This window comes from Dromiciops gliroides, chromosome 5 (genome assembly GCF_019393635.1).
Source record: "Dromiciops gliroides isolate mDroGli1 chromosome 5, mDroGli1.pri, whole genome shotgun sequence".
Taxonomy (NCBI): domain Eukaryota; kingdom Metazoa; phylum Chordata; class Mammalia; order Microbiotheria; family Microbiotheriidae; genus Dromiciops; species Dromiciops gliroides.
Window position 1 is genome coordinate 44,291,989 of NC_057865.1, and position 19,564 is coordinate 44,311,552.

Consider the following 19,564-nt stretch of genomic DNA (forward strand, 5'->3'; position numbering starts at 1 on the left):
GATAGCCAAGGAAAGACTGATGAGAGTAAACCACACCTAGATAATGAACTTTGCCTTGAGCAACTTGAATGAGGGGTTTTTTGCATGTCTTTCCTTAAATGTCATCTCTAGAGTTCATTTTAATATAGACCAAATTCAAGTCATGTAAACCAATAGATTTAAACAATACTAATTAGGGAAACATATGGTCAATCTTTTACTGGTATAATAATATAAATTAATATGCTTGCCCCCAACTGGTGTCTATAGTAATTAATTATTTAACTATCACAGTTTCCTTATGAAGCTCATAATCTCATCCTGAGAGAAGATACCAACACAAAACAGATAATGTAAAAAAAAAATCCTGACAAATTTAAACGAGACATGCAAACAACATGGTATTCATCAAATTTATAAGTATTAATTAAACATCTATTATGTTGTCATGCACCAAACTAGGCACTGGTGATACAAAGAAAAAAAAATGGTCCCTGTTCTCAAGGAATTTACATGGAAAAGATGTACACAGAGAGGGAAATATAAAATATAAATATTGGAATTCCCAAGAAGAAGAGCACCATCAATTGCAAGAATTGGTACAGGGCTCGTGTGGGAGAGTTATGACTCAAGTTGAGCCTTAAAGGAAGCAAGGCATTTTACATGAAAGACAGAATCAACCTGGTAGAGGCAGCAAAGGGTTCCTGGGGCAGGGCACATTGACTATGGACTTTCAGGGATAGATGTAGGGGCTCTGGGAAGGACATTCTAGGCCAAGAGAAGAGAGTGAGCAAAGGTACAGAATGAGGAAATTACATAAGTACTTAGGTTTGGTGAGGAGAATAAGTAAATTGTGGTAATGAGAGCAGCAGAGGAACCAAGTCTTCAGAGAAAGACAATGATATGTTGAGTTTGAGGCGCTAATGGGACTTGTAGATAAAGATGACTAACAGGCATTTGGAGAACTGAGTGTGGAATCTGGGAACAAAGTCAGGGCTGGAGAAACAGGTTTTGGAATCCTAATTGGCGAGGTAATAGTGGAAGCCATGGGACTGGACAGTATGGCCAAAAAAGAGAGTGTAGTAAGGAGAGGTGAGCCTGGCCAAGAACAAAATGCTGGCATACATTCTCCCTAAAAGGTAGGAAAGTGAGGATTCACTGAAGAGAAAGACAAGGAACAGTTATTGAAGGAGAAGGTCCAAGGAAAGAGAGACTGTGAAGAAGGAATAAGTGGTCAACAGTGTCAAATAATGCAGAGAGATTAAGGAGGGAGAGGACTGAAAAAGGTCACTGAATTTGATGACGGGGTCATTGGTGACCTTGGAAGCAACAGTTTCACTACCGTGGGGAGGTTAAAAGTGAGAACGCAAGGAAACCAAGAAGAAAGAAGGTGGTGAGGAAGTGACGCATGTGGTGTATGCTATTTTAAAGCCTCATTATTCTTAGTAATGTAGTAAGAATGTCATTACATTTTGTGCAATTGATAGTAAATTATTTCTCTGTAAGACATAGCCAATCTAGTGTTTTTCTCTCAATTTCTAAAAGGGTAGCATTTGAAAAAAATGGTGATATGCAGGTGTTGAACTTCTAAATGAAAATGAATTGCTTTTCAGTATTTTTAAAAACACTAGGCCAAGTGAAAAATGTTTTTTTCTAATATGTTCAAATCAGTCTTCCAAACATTTATGTAAAATGTGGAAATTTATTTTGATTTTGGGACCCTACATTTAGGCTGAGATCATAAAGCCTTAGGCCCTCAAGGTCTCTTCTGTGTGGGAGGTGCTGATGCCTCTCCTGCTCGCTTCAGCTGAGCTAAAAAGCCCCGTGGGCTGTACAAGATGCCGGGTCAGACAGCTGTGGGGAAGAAGCCCCCAGCTCCCTCCACCCTGAGCGGAGGTATCTGAGAGATCCTGAGCTTGTCCAGGCTGGGCTCTGGTGTAGCACATGAAGCTGGAGCGCACCCCACCCCTCCAGCCGCAGCCCTGGCTGGCAGATTAGCTTGGTTTGTGGGGGCGCAAGAAGCCCTGAGATTTGAGTGGAAAGAAGAAAAGGTATATATAGACATAGGAGTTAGACAGCAGGGGGTTTGGTCGGACAAAGAGGGACGAGAGAGGCTGAGAAGGGGTTCAGACAGACAAGATGAGGCAGAGAAGAGGTCAAGCGGCAGCTGATGAGATTAGAGAGGTTGGAGACGGCAAAGAGCAGAAGAAGACAGACTAGAGATGGGGCTACAAGGATGCAGGAGAAGACTAGAAGGACTAGGAGTAGGAAAAGAGAGGCCGATGGGCAGACTGACGGAGCAGACAGACAGAAGGTCGGTGAGAGAGAAACATGGGTTCAGCAGTGGCAGTAAGGAGAGGAAAGTTAGAAGCAGGGGGATTTACAAAGTGAAAGGGGCTCAGAGTTAGAATAAAGTGTAACGTGCCCTGAGGCCGGAGGCAGCTAAGGCCCTTATTGTATTCAAAAAGTTCAAAGCGCAGCAGGTGGGAAAGAGATGCAGTGGAAAGAGGCCACGGGAAAGCAGTCGGGTTGCACATTTTATTTCCCTGTATTCTTAGTTTTCAGTGGTGTCTCATGGATAAACTCTGTTTTGATTATTTGGTTAAGAGGCTTCTTAATCTCTATCTTATCAATTTGGGAGTGGAGCAGTGTGGTGGAACTTTATAAATGGCCCATATTAAATTAAACGCAGTCAGACAGCCAAACAGTCAAAAGTCCCAGATTAAGTACCCCAATCAGATTAGCCCCCCAAATTTAGGCTAGTCATTTAAAAATATTTCCACATTTGAATGGCGACTGCGGCAGGACTTACGGCCCAATTATAATTTTTCTAAACCTATAATTTTTCATATAATCATAATTTTCATATAAATCCAAAATTATATAATTTTTTAGACTAGATTATTAATTATTTTTTTTACAAAAACATACATAACACAAGTAACCTATAATCCATAAAATTGACATCACAATGCAACAATGATTGGATGGCTATTGTTTATGTCGTGCAGAAAAAAGATAACACTAGAAAACAGGGAGCATGGTATTGTGGGAATACATGCAGTATGTCCACAGTGAAATCTAAAAGAAGACTGAACCAAAATACAAATAGAAAAACGGAATTATTTGTGCTGCTATCAAGAATAAACATCAAGGTATCATTAAGACCTCCATGATATAAGAAAAGATGCAATATCCTCTTTCCCTTGTGGAAGCAAAAAGGATATTTCATTGTGCTCTTCTCCATCACCCACCAAAATGAGTTACCGGATGGGTGATCAAAACAACTGACATGCAAACAACACACAGAAGCATAAACTTGTAAATGAAATAAATGAAGTTTTGAAATAACTATTCTCTACTAAGAGAGAGGAATGAGAAAGTTATGTGCCACATTTAGCAAAGATGTGGTTTGAAAAAGAGCTTTTAAATTCTTTGTAAGTCTGAGCATGCCTTACAAGTCTAACGATGAGCTGCTGGCTTCTTCTTTCTTTCTTTCTTCCTTCCTTCCTTCCTTCCTTCCTTCCTTCCTTCCTTCCTTCCTTCCTTCCTTCCTTCCTTCCTTCCTTCCTTCCTTCCTTCCTTCCTTCCTTCCTTCCTTCCTTCCTTCCTTCCTTCCTTCCTTCCTTCCTTCCTTCCTTCCTTCCTTCCTTCCTTCCTTCCTTCCTTCCTTCCTTCCTTCCTTCCTTCCTTCCTTCCTTCCTTCCTTCCTTCCTTCCTTCCTTCCTTCCTTCCTTCCTTCCTTCCTTCCTTCCTTCCTTCCTTCCTTCCTTCCTTCCTTCCTTTCTTTCTTTCTTTCTTTCTTTCTTTTCTTTTGGACCAGACCAGATCTCTCTGTACAAGAGTGCTTCCAGGGAGGAACATCCTCTTCAATGCAGGTCAGCACTTTTTCTGCAACTTAGTCTTGGAGAGTTTCCTAGGACATTTAGAGGTTAAGTGACGTACTTAAGCCAGTCCAGACTTGAACCCAGGTCATCTTTACCTTCAGGATGGCTTTCTATCTACTTCATCAGGCTTCTTACCACTGATTATTTTTTTTAATATTTGTTAGACATAAAATGTAAAATACTTGGAAGTCTACTTGCCAACACAAACAGGAATTATATGAACAAAATTTTTCAACTTTATACAAATAAAGACAGATCTAAATAATTGGAGAAATATTAATTGCTTTTAGGTAGGCCAAGGCAATATAATAAAAATGACAATACTAGCTAAATGACAAATCAAGTTGCCAAAGGTTTACCTTACAGAGCTAGTAAAAAGAAAAACTAAATTCATCTGGAGGGAAAAAAGGTCAAGAATATGAAAGAAATTTAATGAAAAAAACGGGGGAGGAACAGAACCTAGCTGTAACAGATCTCAAACTATACCACAATGCCAAAATCATCAAAACAATTTGGTACTGGGTAAGAAATGGAGAGGTTCATCACTGGAATAGATTAGGTATACAATTCACAGAAGCAAACAAGCACAGTAGCCTAGTGTTTGATAAACTCCTAGGTTTTAGGTATTTGTGCAAGAACTCACTATTCAACAAAAATTGGAAAGCGGACTGGCACACACTACACACAGAGCAACATTTCATAATGTATGCCGAGACAAGATCCAAATGAGGACATGATCTATACATAAAAAATATCATAAACAAATTAGAGGAGAAAGGGTAGAAATCCCCTGTCAGGTCTATGGATATGGGATGACTATATGATCAAACAAGAGATTGAGAGATTCGCAGATTAAAAAAAAACACAATTTTGATCACAAAAATTAAAGTTTTACACAGACAAAACCAATGCAGTTAATATGAGAAGAAAAGCCCTAAATTAGAGGAGAAAATTCTTTGCAGCAAATTTCAATAAAGTTCTCACTTCCAAGATATATATAGGGAACTGATTAAAATTTATAAGAATAGGAGCCATTTCCCAATAGAAAAATGGTCAAAGGATATAAACAGTCAGTTTTCAAAGAATGAAACTCAAGTTTATCAACAACAGCCATCTAAAAATGCTCTAAATCACTAATAACTAGAAAAAGACAAATTAAAATTACTTTGGGATATAATTTCACACCCATCAGATTAACTAAGATGATAAAAAAGAAAAAATGACAACTGCTAGAGGGGATATGAGAAAATGGGTACATTAATGCACTGTTGGTGGAGCTATGAATATTGGTCTGGCCATTCTAGAAAAGAATTTCGAACTAGGTCCAAATAGCTATAAAACTGTGCATAGTCTTTGACCCAGCAATACTGCTGCTAGGTCAAAGAGATCATAGAAAGATGGAAAAGATTTATAGCAGCTCTTTTTGTGGTGACAAAGATTTAGAAACTGAAAGAGTTTCCAGCAGCTGGTGAATAGCTGAACAAGATTTGGTATATGAAACTAATGGAATACTATTGTGCTATAAGAAATTATCAAGATGGCTTCAAAGAAACCTGGAAAAATGTATGAACTGATACAAAGTGAAGTAAGCAGAATCAGAAGAACAATTTGTATAATAATAACAATAGTGTAAAGACAAACAACTTTGAAAGACTTAATAAATCTGATCAACAATTCCAGTGCACTCAATGCTGAAACATGCTACCAACCTCTAGATATAAAGACTTATTTAGACTTAGCATATTTTTGACACATCTAATGTAGGAATACATGTTTGTAATGAGTTTTGTTTTACTTGTTTTTGTGGCAAAAATTATTTGTGGTAAAGATTAATATCGGAAGTTTTAGCTGAATCATTTGAGAGATTGCGCATGCTACTGAAGCGGCTTTTGAAGGACCTCCCTTTTGGGGAGGAACACGTGAGGAACTTCCGGGATGTGAGGGTGGGAACAGAAGTTCCTTCTCTTTGGCGGTTTGACTTAGCCGTGGTGGGCAGTTTGGGATTCGGGGTTCGGAAGCACGTGTTTGGTGTTTGGTCTTTGTGTGTACTGGTTCACAGCTTGGCGGGAAGTTTGGGATTCGGTGAGTTTTATAAAGGAAAATCCTAAATTCCTTTAAACCAGCTTAATCTCTGGGATCGACTAAGCTTAGATCTGCCATGGGGCCCAGAGTACCCCAGAAGTTCTCTGGGGCACATCAAGGAATCTTCTCCTTGAGAAACTAAACCAGAGAACAGATATGCCTAGAGAGATAAGCAGAACCAGATCAGACTGAGCTAGCTTCAGGACCTCCACCCTTCATTCTGATCTCCCTTACCCCAGGGGAGATAAGATTAGGTATGGCTGCTTCTTTTGTGTTCTGAGGAGATGGCTTGAGAGATTAGCAGCCACCCCTCACCCAACTCCTCCAGTCACCACCAGTGTGGGATGGTCTTCCCACTTTCCACACCCCCATCACTCCCTTATAAAAGTACCCACCAGCCTCCTGCTCGAGGAGATTGGTACCTCAGAGCCACATGCTTTGTTCCATACATCTCTCCCCATGAGAAGTCCAAGGATTTCTTTCATGGTTTCCCTCCCCTGCCCCTTCCCTTCCCTTGCCCCTAAATAAACTACCATCTTATTCTAACTGCTTTTGTGTGCAAGAGGGTGTAATTCTTTAAAGAGGAATTCCTAAGAACCCCAATCCCTACCCCAAACCTGTACCCCATTTCCCCCCATAACAGGTCTAAGACTATTCATCTGTATTTCTACTTCCTTATTTCCCTAATTGGTTTCACCTTTGTTGTCTAATTAATTCCCAAGCAATTAAAAAAAAAAACTAATCCCTCACAGATTAAAGCTCAGAGGCTCCTTTTCTTATTGGCCTGGGAGATATTTATATAAAAGGGAAAGTTTAAAGGGGGAGATTAATGCTCCGTATATCCAGTTTTGAATCTCACATTTTCTCAATAGGAGAGGGGATAGGAGAAAGAATTCAGACTGAAAATAAAATTGAATTTTTAAAAATTGGCCTTAAGCATTTGAATCCTGGTTCTTACTACTATTTTCTTCTGAAATTTTGGGGAAATGATACTTAAACTTCAATTTTTTTAATGCATTACTGTAAAATACATGCAGAATCAATACTGTTATAAAAATTTTCATTTATTTAAAAAATGACCTAATGCATGATCCTCCATCCTCTAAACAAAAAGGTATAATTTTATGTTAAACTCAAATGCAAAATAAACAAGTATCAGCACCTAAAATTTCAGAAAATTCACATGAATATTAAAAGTAAAGAGAAACAGAACTGGTTCCTTCTCTTCCCCTTTGCTCAATTCCATTGATATGGTGACACAATATAATCATGGACTATGAGATGTTAACTGACTGTGACCTTTTGGCAAAGTTTGAACTCAGGTCTCAAAAGTCTGACATTTGTGCAAAAGATTTCCATTGAAAATTGTAGGTTGGCAGGGGGCAAGCCAAGTAATACCTTTAAATGTATCTGTTCAGGCAGACTGGATGATGGCGATTGTTTTTGAGAAACTTGAGAAGATTTGTATGAACTGATAATGAGTAAATACAATGAGGAGAGTAGCCAGTCAATAGTCAATAAAGATTCTAACAATGATATCATTTTAAAAAAATAAACAGCTTTGAAGGATATAAGTGCCCTGTTCTACACAATGACTAAAAACAATTCTACAGAAGGACTTGTGATGAAGCATACTACTCCCCTCCTGATAGAGAGGTGCAAATTAAAACATATATGTGGTTTTGGGACATGGCCAGTGCCAAAATTTGTTTTGCTTGAATGTATATGTTTTTAATTGAAATTATGTTTATCTTGCTTTCTCAAATGGGAGGAGAAGTTCTGAGAGAAAGAAGTAGATTTTACATTGACAAAAATAAAATTTAATTTAAAAACATAAGTACAGGGGCAGCTAGGTGGCGCAGTGGATAGAGTACCAGCCCTGGATTCAGGAGGACCTGAGTTCAAATCTGACCTCAGACACTTGACACTTACTAGCTGTGTGACCCTGGGCAAGTCACTTGAGCCCAATTGCCCAGCAAAAAAACCCTCAACAAAACCCATAAGTACAAAAAGCAAAATGAAGTTCAAAAGGGGACAGAGGACAGTGATGGAAACATCGTGTTAAATTTGAAATACAAAAAAACAACAACAACCAAGTAGTATGCAGTAAAGATTCATGGTTGCAAATCGTCTTTATTTTCTCTTTTTCATGTATGGAAATGTTGATATTTGTTGGTGTTTCTCAATTTCATAATGAAAGGGAAATTTTTTTTTTTTTAATTTCAAAACAAAACAAAACAAAGAAAACAAAAAAAGGAAAAACCAGGAAAGAGCTACCTATTTGACAAGGATTGCTAGAAAACCTGGGAAGCACTCTAGCAGAAACTAGTCAAGGGAAACGGTGTATGTGTGTGTGTGTGTGTGTGTGTGTGTGTGTGTGTGTGTGTGTGTGTGAGGGGGCGGGGGGGGGGAGTATACAGTGTTGTAGAAGGAGAGAGCAAAGATATGACTGTGAGAATGAAATCAAGGGCATCAATAAAGCTCTTTAGAAAGACTAGATAAGACAGGCAGTTTGAGTATCATTGATCATCTTCACCACTTTACACATGAGAAAATGGAGGTTCAGCTGGAATGACTTTCCCCCACCCAGTCCCATGGCTAGCTTGTGTTAGACCAAGACACGTACCCAAGTCTCATGGCTCTTCCTACTACTCAGAATGCTTTACAAGAGGGGAATAAAAGTATATAGCTCAGCTCTGGCCTACCATACCTGTCTTTCTGCTATGACTGGAAATGAGACTGGCTTAAGAATCCTTCACCAAACAATATGTTGTTTATTTGAATGAAGTGTAGCATACTAAATGTCAATGTGGAACATTTAAAAAGCCAAGGAAAGGACACTGGAAAGGGCCTTAGAGTTAAAAAGAGATGAGAGTTGGAAGGGATGAGACTGTAAAGGCAGGTATTCTTAAAAACAAACTGTTTCTTTTGACTGGTTTAGGGCACCAGTGACTGTTACAAGAAGTTTTGGGGTCTATACATACATATGTAGTCTTGTATACTTTTTAAAAGGCAAAGATCTAAAAATAACTTATTATAGAGACTATATACAATTTTTAAAATCATTTATGAACTACTCCTACCACATCACCAACCCCTTTAATCTAGCAAACCAGGTATGCAACTCCTTTCTCTTTTTAACTTGACTTTCTAATACAGTTCTTTAATAATTTCTTTAAAATACCTACCTGGAGCTAGAGGGGGGAAAACCCTATAAAACACTGAGGAATGACATAAAAAGGCCACTTTCTTCCAACAGATATAGGATATCACAGAAGAAGAGACAGACAGAGAGACATATGTGAGCAATCTTCTAAAGTGCATAGGTAATATATTTCAAAGGAAAACCTGCCACAGATAACAAAATGAATCATTTTTACAACTAAGCATAGAAGTTACTATAGAGTAAGATGGAGTAGCAGGGACTATTCACTTGTGAATAGCACAGAAGCCCCATTACAATAAAAACAAAAGAATAACATTCATGTTTTGACTAATTTCAGCAAAGGACCATAACGTGAATTTTAATCTAAGCAAACATCAAACACACGTGGATATTTTTAGTGCACATTGCACTGACATTAGCCATAAAAAGAATAAACCAGATTTCATGTTTAATCTCATTTGCTGCCTTTGCAAAGCATTGCCTATTCATGATCTCTTGCTCAGTATGCTGTTGCTCATTATAAAAGTAGTAAAAAAAAAAAAATGCATCCTCTGAAATTTATCACCAAAAAAGTCAAGGGGAAAGTCTCTGTAAACATTCAAAAAGACTGTCCAGAAAAAAAACCAAACAAACCCACTGTGTATGAATGTATACATACATATGTGTGTATGCATATTTCCTTGTGGGAAAGTTATTGGAAGATGCTTAATGCAGCCTATTGACTGTAATCTACAAAGCTGAGTTATCTACCTGGTATGATTGTCATACATTCCAAAACACATCCTCTACAATAGCACAGAATATATCACTTCCTTGATTCACACACACACACACACACACACACACACACACAAATTTTGAGCCAATTTTTGCGGCAAATATCTTAAAATGGTAAGCTCCTAGGAACAAAGAAAGAAGAAACAGCTAAGACCGGATATAGGAAAGTGAAAATCCCACAGACAGATGAAGAACAAAATCAGTCATGTCATACTGGAATTTTTACAAAATTCTTTTACTATTTGTGAGCCTTCAAACTTCCAGAGCAAGTCCCTGAGTGACCGTCTCTTATCTTTGAGTCTTTGGCTCTACAGGAAGGATCTCAGATGGATGAGATCGGAATCTCACCTCTGACTCAATTTCTATGTGACCTTGGGCACTAACCCCACTCCCTCAGCCTCTATTTTCTCATCTGTAAAATGAGGGGCTTTGACAAAATGGCCTCTGTGTTCTCTTTCAGCTCCAAGACAATGGTCCCAAGATTCAAAGGATGATCTTCATTGGGGCAGCTTGTTGAACCACCTCATCCCACTGCTCAATTACCTTTATGAGGAGGACACTGATAATCTTTGAGAAAGTATCTCCCATGGAATGGTCAGAGAGATAAGCTTGTAAAGAGTCAAAGAGCAAAATGGGTGGCACAGAAATGGAAGCAACAAGTGTGGCCCCCAATTGCAAACAGTCATGGGGAAGAGGAAGCAGAGGATGACAGCTTATGGGGTTCAGATGCATTGAGGAAAAGGGTTCTATTTAGGATAAAGAAGTCTTCAGCGTGCTTGATAAGGAAACCTGGAAGCAGTGAGGGTACTGGGAAATGCTGAAACGCCTAAGGGGCACTCAAAGGAGTGCTTACTATTCCAAATGATTTCATTATAGGAAATGACACATTGATGTTTACTGAAAGAGAATTATCAAGTAAATACTTAAATACTCACTGTTATTCTTATTGCATTTCATACTATGTTCCTTTAATTCATTTTAATATAAGAAATTGAATTAAGTTAAAAAATATATACCCATTGGGTATGCACATTAAAGTAGTCATGAAATGCAGACCCATTACCTCCAGTTCCCTACAGGGCATCTTGACTAGCATTTGAAACTCAACATGTCCCAAACCAAGCTCTTTTCCTGTAAACTTGCTTATCTTTATGATTAGCCTATTTTTTTTTCTACAGAACTACCATTTCTTTAGGGCAGCTAGGTGGCACAGTGGATAAAGCCCTGGACCCAGTCAGGAAGACAGCTTCCTGAGTTCAAATATGGCTTCATACATGTACTAGTTATGTGACCCATGGCTAGTCACTAACCCTGTTTGCCTCAGTTTCTTCATCTGTAAAATGAGCTAGAGAAGGAAACAGCAAACCATTCCTGTATCTCTGCCAAGAAAACACCAAATGGGGTCACAAAGAGTTGGACATGGCTGAAAATGCCCGAACACAACAACAATAAACCATTTCCTTTTAAAACCCATGCTCTGAACCTTGGGGTTGTCTTTGACTCTTCCTCCCCTCACTTATGCTAGCCAAACAGTTACAAAATTGAAGTGATTTGGTCTCGGTAGCAACTCTTGCATCTCTCTATTTCCACTGTTACCATCCTATTACAAGAGACTCCCATTACGACTCGGTGTAAGACTTAATGGTGTAATAGCTAGAAGGTCTTCTTGCCTCTAATCTCCCCTTTCCCTTCATCCCAGAATAAACTTGTTCCTCCATAGATATAGTCATGTCACTCATCTGTTCACATATTGCCAACAGCTTCCTATTGCCTACAAATTCAATTTCCTTTGCCTCTCACAAAGGAACAGATAGACTGGGAGCCATGGTGCCCTTCCCTATCACATATAGATCAAACTCAGGAACATGCCCATTCTCCAGGGTCAAGGAACACTCTGCATATCAAGTTGAGGAGAGAGTGGGTGAGTTGCCCATTAATAAAATAGCTCCAGGGAAGGGTTAGAGTCCTACAAAAGAAAATGCATTTAAACCACCTACCTCCTACTGGATAGTTGGCTGGACTTCCTCATTAGCCAATGGAAAGTAGTAATGGCCTATGAACTAAGCAATTTTTGAGAATAGCCTGTTCCCTTGTGACACAGATTCTGAAAAATCTAGATGATTCTGAGGATGGCAGAATTAGTACTGAAACCCTCTAAGGAGCCATGGGACTCAAAAAAGTGTATTCTAATCAACGGGCATGGTCCATGTACACAATGGGGAAAGTAGTTCCTATTTGACCCGATATACTTTAGTAAACCCTTACTAAACTGTGAGACAAGTCAACAAACACAGGGAAGACTGCAATCTATGTATACAGATAAGTCAGCCTAATGAACAGTATTTTAGAATAGAATTAAGATTCAGTATCTCTATTGTGATACTATTTTTTTTTTGGTTGGGCTTCTACTGAAAGCCACTGCTCAGATTGCACATTGAAATAATATATGATAATCATCTCTCCTTCACTGTCCTCTCTGAAGTTTTATTCCCCAAAATTTGGTACTTCTAATCAATTTTCAACTCAATTTCCCCTACCAGAAATATTAAAAGGTCCCTTTTAAATATTTAAATTTTTTTCCTCATAATTCAGCAAACTGATTTGTTTGTCAGGTTTCCAGGCACAATGTGAGAAATTGTTCACAACTCTGGATAAGTGCATAGAATCTGCTTTTTTATGGTTAACCAAGAAAACTAATGCAAACAGCAGCAGACAGCATATGCTCAGAGGCTCTTGCTTAACTTAATCAACACCAGTAGCCTTCTGCTGACACTCTAAATCCTATAAATAGCAAGTGTACTGAATTCTTTGTTTAAGAATAAACTTTATGGTTAGTGGTTAAGGGATGGGTAAAAAGAATCATTGGCTTTACTGTCAGTTCCAATAGTAATTTTTTACATCTGCCTTGAGATGTGGGAATCACAAGTGAGGACAAAAGCAATGCTGGCCTCTTCTAGGCTAGATAATTTGAATTTTACCATCAGCCCAAATAAACTGATAAAATTTTGCCAGGGGTTGTTGGAAATGCTTGGCTCCTCCAACACTAAGATGACAAAAATTCAATTCAGTCTAATAATCCTTTACCACACACCTCTTTTATGAAAGGCCTTGCTCCAGACAATGAAGGAGAATGGGCAGTAGGAGCAATAGCCTAGAAACACATGGTTTCAATTGATATCATATCAGTTGTTTATGCTGGCCAATACAAGTACTTTATGGAGAGACAGGTTATTAGTGCAGAGTCAGTGGACCCAGGCTCCATGAATACATGGCATAACATCTTCAGGCCTCAGTTTCCTCTGTGTAAAATAAAGGGGTTAAATACAGAAGAAGACCTAGAAAGTCCCTTCCAGTTTGAAAGCAATTATCTTAAAATAGTTATTTCTTTTTTACCTTTCCCTTTCCTACCATTCTGAAATCAAGAAGAAAAGGAAGAGGGCTGAAGATAGAGCAATCAGACAAAATACTGACCTCTTCTTATTCTTTCAAACATTTATTAAATGCCCAATAGTTAGTTTGTCCACTAGCATTAATAAGCACCTACTATGTGCCAGGCACTATGCTAAGCACTGGGGATATGAAGAAAAGCAAAAGAATGACCCTGGACCTCAAGGCGATCACAGTCTAATGTGTACCACATACAAGGGGTTGTAGAAAAACTAACCAATATTAGCAGAATATCAATTGTGCAGACAGTATCAAATAAGCTTGGTAGATCCAAAGAACACAGACACACACAAAATTTAGCCTTTCCTCCAAGGAACTTACAGACTTGTTGTAGCAGAGTCATTATACTTAACTCTTCAAGGATTTAAGATTTATCAGTGAGGGTATTTCCTCCATTATTGTAGATTGCAACATCTCTTCATCTTAGCAGAGTGGCTTTAGGAGCTCTTATGGCTAAAAACACATTTTGTCTGATAGCCAATCTCCTCATGCTTTGCTTCTATTGATTTATCTAGGTTGATCCCTGAATGATGGAAATGTTGTTCATTGCTAGATCTGAAATGCCTGAAGCCTATCCAATATGGCAGGATCCAGCAGAGCCTGTACTACACTGATAATTGAGAATTCCGTCACTTCTAAGCCAAGACAAGGTATCAGAGTTGGACTTTGGTATCAACATATGATACAGAAAAGCAAGGAAGTATAAAAGTGCCAAAATAAAGACTTCACCTGACCCAAGAATCATAGGCATTTTTCCTAGCAGTCAATTTTTCATTTTTCTAAATTCTCACTTCCTGCTTTGTTACATTGTCTTTATTATTTTAAATATTTATTTTTCCTTGACAGTTACACCTTTTGATCACTCATGAGCTAGAATTACATGCAAAATTTAGCTCTTTCAGTTACTCCTCATAAAATTAATTTTCCAACTAATCTATAATTTCTGTTACTATTTTATGGACTTCCTTCCAATTTGATTGGGAGAATTTTTTTTTTAAGCACTAGCTTTGTCCTCTATTGTGCTTTTGTTTTTTTCAACTGTTAACTGCCCTTAACCTTCTAGCATCTTTCTCCAAGAGCTTGTTCACAAATATATTTACTTTCTAAGCAATGCTTGCCCTGGACTATCATATCATGTCTCTTTGCTTGTTGTGTAGGGCAGGTGTATGGTGACAATGGGTTTTTGGTTCTTTTGGTCTTTTCACTGTAGCAACTGATTTACATTTGTTAAATGTCCATATGCAATATAATTGGTGTTGATGTTCTCTCCTATCCTTTCCCATTTTTCCACTTGAACAATTATTTTAATAGGTCAGAGCTTAATTGCATGCCATATATTTTTCTCATTTTAATCCATTTTTTCTAACTTTCTATTAATTTTGATTTTCGCTCTAACAAGCTGTTTGTGTGACCTTATGCTGATGGCAGATTCAGGAATGACTCGCAAACGAGTAATAAAGTTGTTTCCTGTCAAAATATAATTAAGTTCATTTTTGTTATGTTATTTGGTGCTCACCTTGTCCAGTGCCTTCCAATTCTTTTCTCAGAGAAAAAAAATCTGATGTACAATTCTGGGGCTTCTGTGTAATCTACAACTCGGTGACCTCTCTCATTCCTTATTCTTGAACCATAACTGCCAACATAAGTTTTCACCAACCTCACCTATGACCACTTTTGTAGCCATCAAATATCAAAGCATATGTTGATCTAATTCTCAGCAACTTGCTGACCTCTTCCTAGGGTTTTTCCGCCTCTTAATTCTCTGCTAGAGATGTTGGCATATAAGCTGCAATTATTTTCATGTTCATGTCTGTAAGTATTTAGCACAAGCACTAAAACACATGATGACCAAGTGTCCCATGGAAAGAAATCTCTTCTTGTCTTTGAACACAAGATAAAATCAACTCGCCAATTCCTTTATTTGCCTTCTCAAGGAGAATCTGTGAGCCATCATTTCATTGACTGAGTTGCAACTTCCTTTTTTCTTCTGGCTTCAAATACAGCAAGGATGTCAAGATTGATATGGCTCGGTTCCTCCAGCTCTATGTCCACTCCCTGGTCACTAGAGAAGAAGCTCTTTTCTGTGGGGCAATGAGGGTTAAGTGACTTGCCCAGGGTCACACAGTTAGGAAGTGTCAAGTGTCTCAGGTCAGCTTTGAACTTAGGTCCTCCTGAATCCAGGGCCAGTGCTTTATCCACTGTGCCACCTAGCTGCCCCCTGAAGAAGCCCCTTTTTGAGTATCAACACCCCAAGTTAATGTTTCTAGGTAACCTAAAAGCAATATGATTCTCAGCACTTTCTTCCCCCTTTCCTGACACCCTCTCACCATGAGCATAAAAGACGAAGTAGGTTGTATAGGATCAATGGCCATTTAATATGTTCTTTGTTTCATGGGCTGCCATGACCAAAGAAAATTCATCACCAAGAGGTTAGCCAACTGTTGATGAACCTCTCCATACTCAGCTTGCCTGGTCTTTAGAAAGTAAATATAGTCTTCTTCTGTGCTAGGGCCAATACTTGGAGCCTTTCCAACATGGCAGAACTAGCCAGGGCTTTTTGGAACTGCAACACTGGAACAGTGTGTGGCACATAGTAGGCACTTAATAAATTCTTGTTGATTAACTGCCTAATGGTATAGTCTTCAAGAATCTAGGGTCACCTCTTAACCCATGATAAGGCATTATAGTAAGACTTTGAGAAGTAGAATCTTAATCATAAGAATTCATATAGAATGCCTCACATTTAAAAGGTACCTTCATCAAAACAATACAGTGACATAGTACAAGTATTTTTTCTATCTTTTAGAGACAAGGAAACTGGATCAGAGAGATTAGGCAAAGTTGCCCGAAGTTATACATCTAACTGGGTGTAGAGCCAGGCCTCCTTAGCCAGGGGGGTTGATTCAGAGTCCAGGGCTCTCTAAACTCCATCCCAGGACACTCTAACAACATACCTTAAAGAATAATAATGTTGCCTTCAATCATAATTGAAAGAAATGCTAAATTTTAGCTAGACATTAGTGAAAATAAAGATGCCATTTTTTCCCTTCCAGATTCACAGAAATCTATCCATGAATCTCTTGGAGGGGCTGGGCATCCCAAGCTCAGAAGGCAGGTTTTAGTCCCGCCTCTTCGGTTTAAAGATGAGGACATTGAGGCACAGCTGGGTTGAGTGACTTGACTAAAATTATAGAGATAGTTAATGAAAGAGCTAGGGCTAGAACTGATGTCTCTGGATTCTTAGTAAAAGGCTATTTTCAATAGACCATCCATCATTTTTTTTTTCATTTCACTCTTTTGACTTAAAAGCCTTCATTTCTTGTCTTACCAGAATTACTTCAAAAAGAACTGGGATCAGTTTGCTTTCTTCAACAAGGCTGTAAAAGAAGAGAAAGAAGAAATAACATATGACAATGATTGATACTTAAACCACTGCATTTAAATATGGAACAGTGCAGCTCCAATTCTTTATTATTAGGAAAATCTGGGGCCAAGAAACATAGCCTTGGACTAATGTTCACTTTAATACACTCAGTGAATCTATTAAACTCAAGAAATATGGGGCTTCTTTGCAATTGACTACTAGCGTTGCCTTACTGATCTGAAGTAAGTGAGCGGAACTCTTAAGTAGATTAATATTTTTAAAATAGGGAAAATTAATTAAAATGCAGAAATACTATAAAGACTATCAAATAGGTAATGTAGACTGTGAAATAATTTGAACTAACAACTCACACTGCAGTTAAATTATAAGCATGCCACATTCTAATTTTTTATGTATGCCTCATTAGCTATCTCTTCTGCATTAACGAATTAATGTACAATGAATTTTCATCATCTTTAGTTTTTTTAAAAATTTGGACACCAATCAGCCATTAGACTCTAGGCATTTCCCCCACCAAAGCTGGAAATAAATTGTCATCTACTGTAACATGAGAGTTTTTCCAAGCAGTAAGTCACAAAGGACCTCAAATATCAACTATTTTAACATAGATTAGGATTTTAAGATAACGTAAGATTTTGTTGAGCATGTTGCTACAGTCGCCAAATAGTGTTTCAGTCTGAGACTCAAACTCCTTTTGCTTTTTCAAAATCACTTTTTCTTCGTGGGAAAGTATGGTATTTAAAGTACCTAATACAATATAATTTGGCAAGTACCTAATTTACTGAATGGAGGAAATGAGGATAGAGGTATATTTGAATTTTTAAAAATTAACTTTATTAAACCTAATTCTTGTACTCAGAGAATAAAAATCGACTACTTTTTAGCGTGTGTTAACAAGTCCTACCTGCTCTGTATAGAGTTAATTGACCAAGATCATAACACTGGAGCTTAAAATGATTAGCCAAATAGATTGCAACTTGGTTAATACCTTCATGTACCCACAGTTACCTAAAACAGCACCATATCAGGTGGCCTAATCAATTTAAGATACATCAGCCTTTATAACAGTAAAGGCAGTCAAAAACAAATGAAAAGTAATACTGGAGGTTCCAAGAAAATAGATTCAGTTCAGCCACTGATGTTAAATAACAACGATCTTGGGTTTAAATCATATTCAGTATATTATGCTTACTAATCCAGAAAGGAAATAAAACATTTTAATAATATTTCTATCAAAACCAGGCAAAAATCAAGTTTCAGTTATAAGCAGGTTAAAATTCACTTTAAATGCAATCCATCTACAGAGAGAACTGATGGCATTTGATAACAGAATTGAAACAATTTTTTTTGTTAGTTACTTTATTGGAAACAAACAAAAAAGATGAGCAGGATGCTATCAGAAAAACCTGGAAAGACCTACATGAACTGATGAAGATTGAAATGTACTGTATACAAAATAACAACAATAGTTTAAGATGACCTGCTGAAAATGACTTGGTTATTTTCAGCAATGCAATGCTCCAAGATAACTCTGAAACATTTATGAAAATGGCAATCCATCTATAGAGAAAGAATTGATGGTATCTGAAAACAGATTGAAGCATAATTTTTTTGATAGTTTCTTAATCTGAAGTTTTGTTTTTGTCTTTTCTTTTACAATATGGTTAATGTAGAGATGTTTTGCATGACTACTCATGTATAACTTATATTGAATTGTTTGAGTTCCTAGGGGTGGTGGTGGGGAAGGAGGGAGAAAGAGAAGTTGGAACACAAAGGTGATTTTTTTTTGTTTGTTTGTTTGGGTTTTTTTTAGTGAGGCAATTGGGGTTAAATGACTTGCCCAGGGTCATACAGCTAGTAAGTGTTAAGTGTCTGAGGCCGGATTTGAACTCAGGTACTCCTGACTCCAGGGCCAGTGCTCTATCCACTGTGACACCTAGCTGCCCTGGAATACAAAGTTTTAAAAAATTGATGTCAAAATGTGTTTTTACATGTGATTTGGAAAAATAAAACATAAATAAGGAAAATTCACTTTAACTCCAATGATGCCAAGAAAATGAGACATTACCATATACTGTTTGGGTTTTTTTTTTTTGGGGGGGGTGAGGCAACTGGGGTTAAGTGACTTGCCCAGGGTCACACAGCTAGTAAGTGTTAAGTATCTGAGTCAGGATTTGAACTCAGGTCCTCCTGACTCCAGGGCCGGTGTTCTATCCACTGAGCCATCTAGCTGCCCCCCCACCTTTTTTTGGGTGCATATACTGTTTTAATAATATGATACTCAACTGAAAAATACTATGAAACCTTAAAATAACCATTCTTATTTTTACTAAATACTGTGCTTATAGAAGATGATAAATGGACAATGCTAAAAACGAAGGGCTATAACATCAGATGCATTACTTTAGGAAGTTTGACTGTTTTAAAGACATGTCAATTGAAATACTTCCTCACCATTGAACTACGTGCTGAGAAATTACCATCGTTACTCTGTTCCTCCACTTCCCCACCACTTTTCCACCTTCCTCCTAATTCTCAAATTACTCTTAGACCCCATCCAAGACACATGTTGAGGTCTTGAGGTAGAGCTAACACAACCAGGCCTAATCTAAGCTCTATTCTGGAGAACCTCTACAGACATACCTTAAAAGAAACAAATTTTGATAGAAAACAACCCTCTACCATGGAGGAGATCATGTCACCAAAAGTAAACTATATGTTATATAAAGACCTCTGCATCTGATCATAAAACTCAAATTGGGATGGAACAGAAATTCAGGCAAGCTGTCTCACACTAAAAATGACTTAGTCCCTACTGATCTTGACATTAGCTACTGAGAA

The 19,564-nt window shown here is 37.9% G+C and overlaps 1 protein-coding gene across 1 annotated transcript in view; it reads right to left on the reverse strand.

Annotated features, from left to right (window-relative positions):
• ULK4 (unc-51 like kinase 4) overlaps positions 1-19,564 on the reverse strand; it is a 669,562-nt gene that overhangs the window by 312,266 nt on the left and 337,732 nt on the right. Inside the window, exon 31 of the mRNA XM_043966928.1 lies at positions 16,667-16,715. Within this exon, the coding sequence (XP_043822863.1) occupies positions 16,667-16,715 (49 nt within the window). The remainder of the gene's footprint in view (positions 1-16,666; positions 16,716-19,564) is intronic.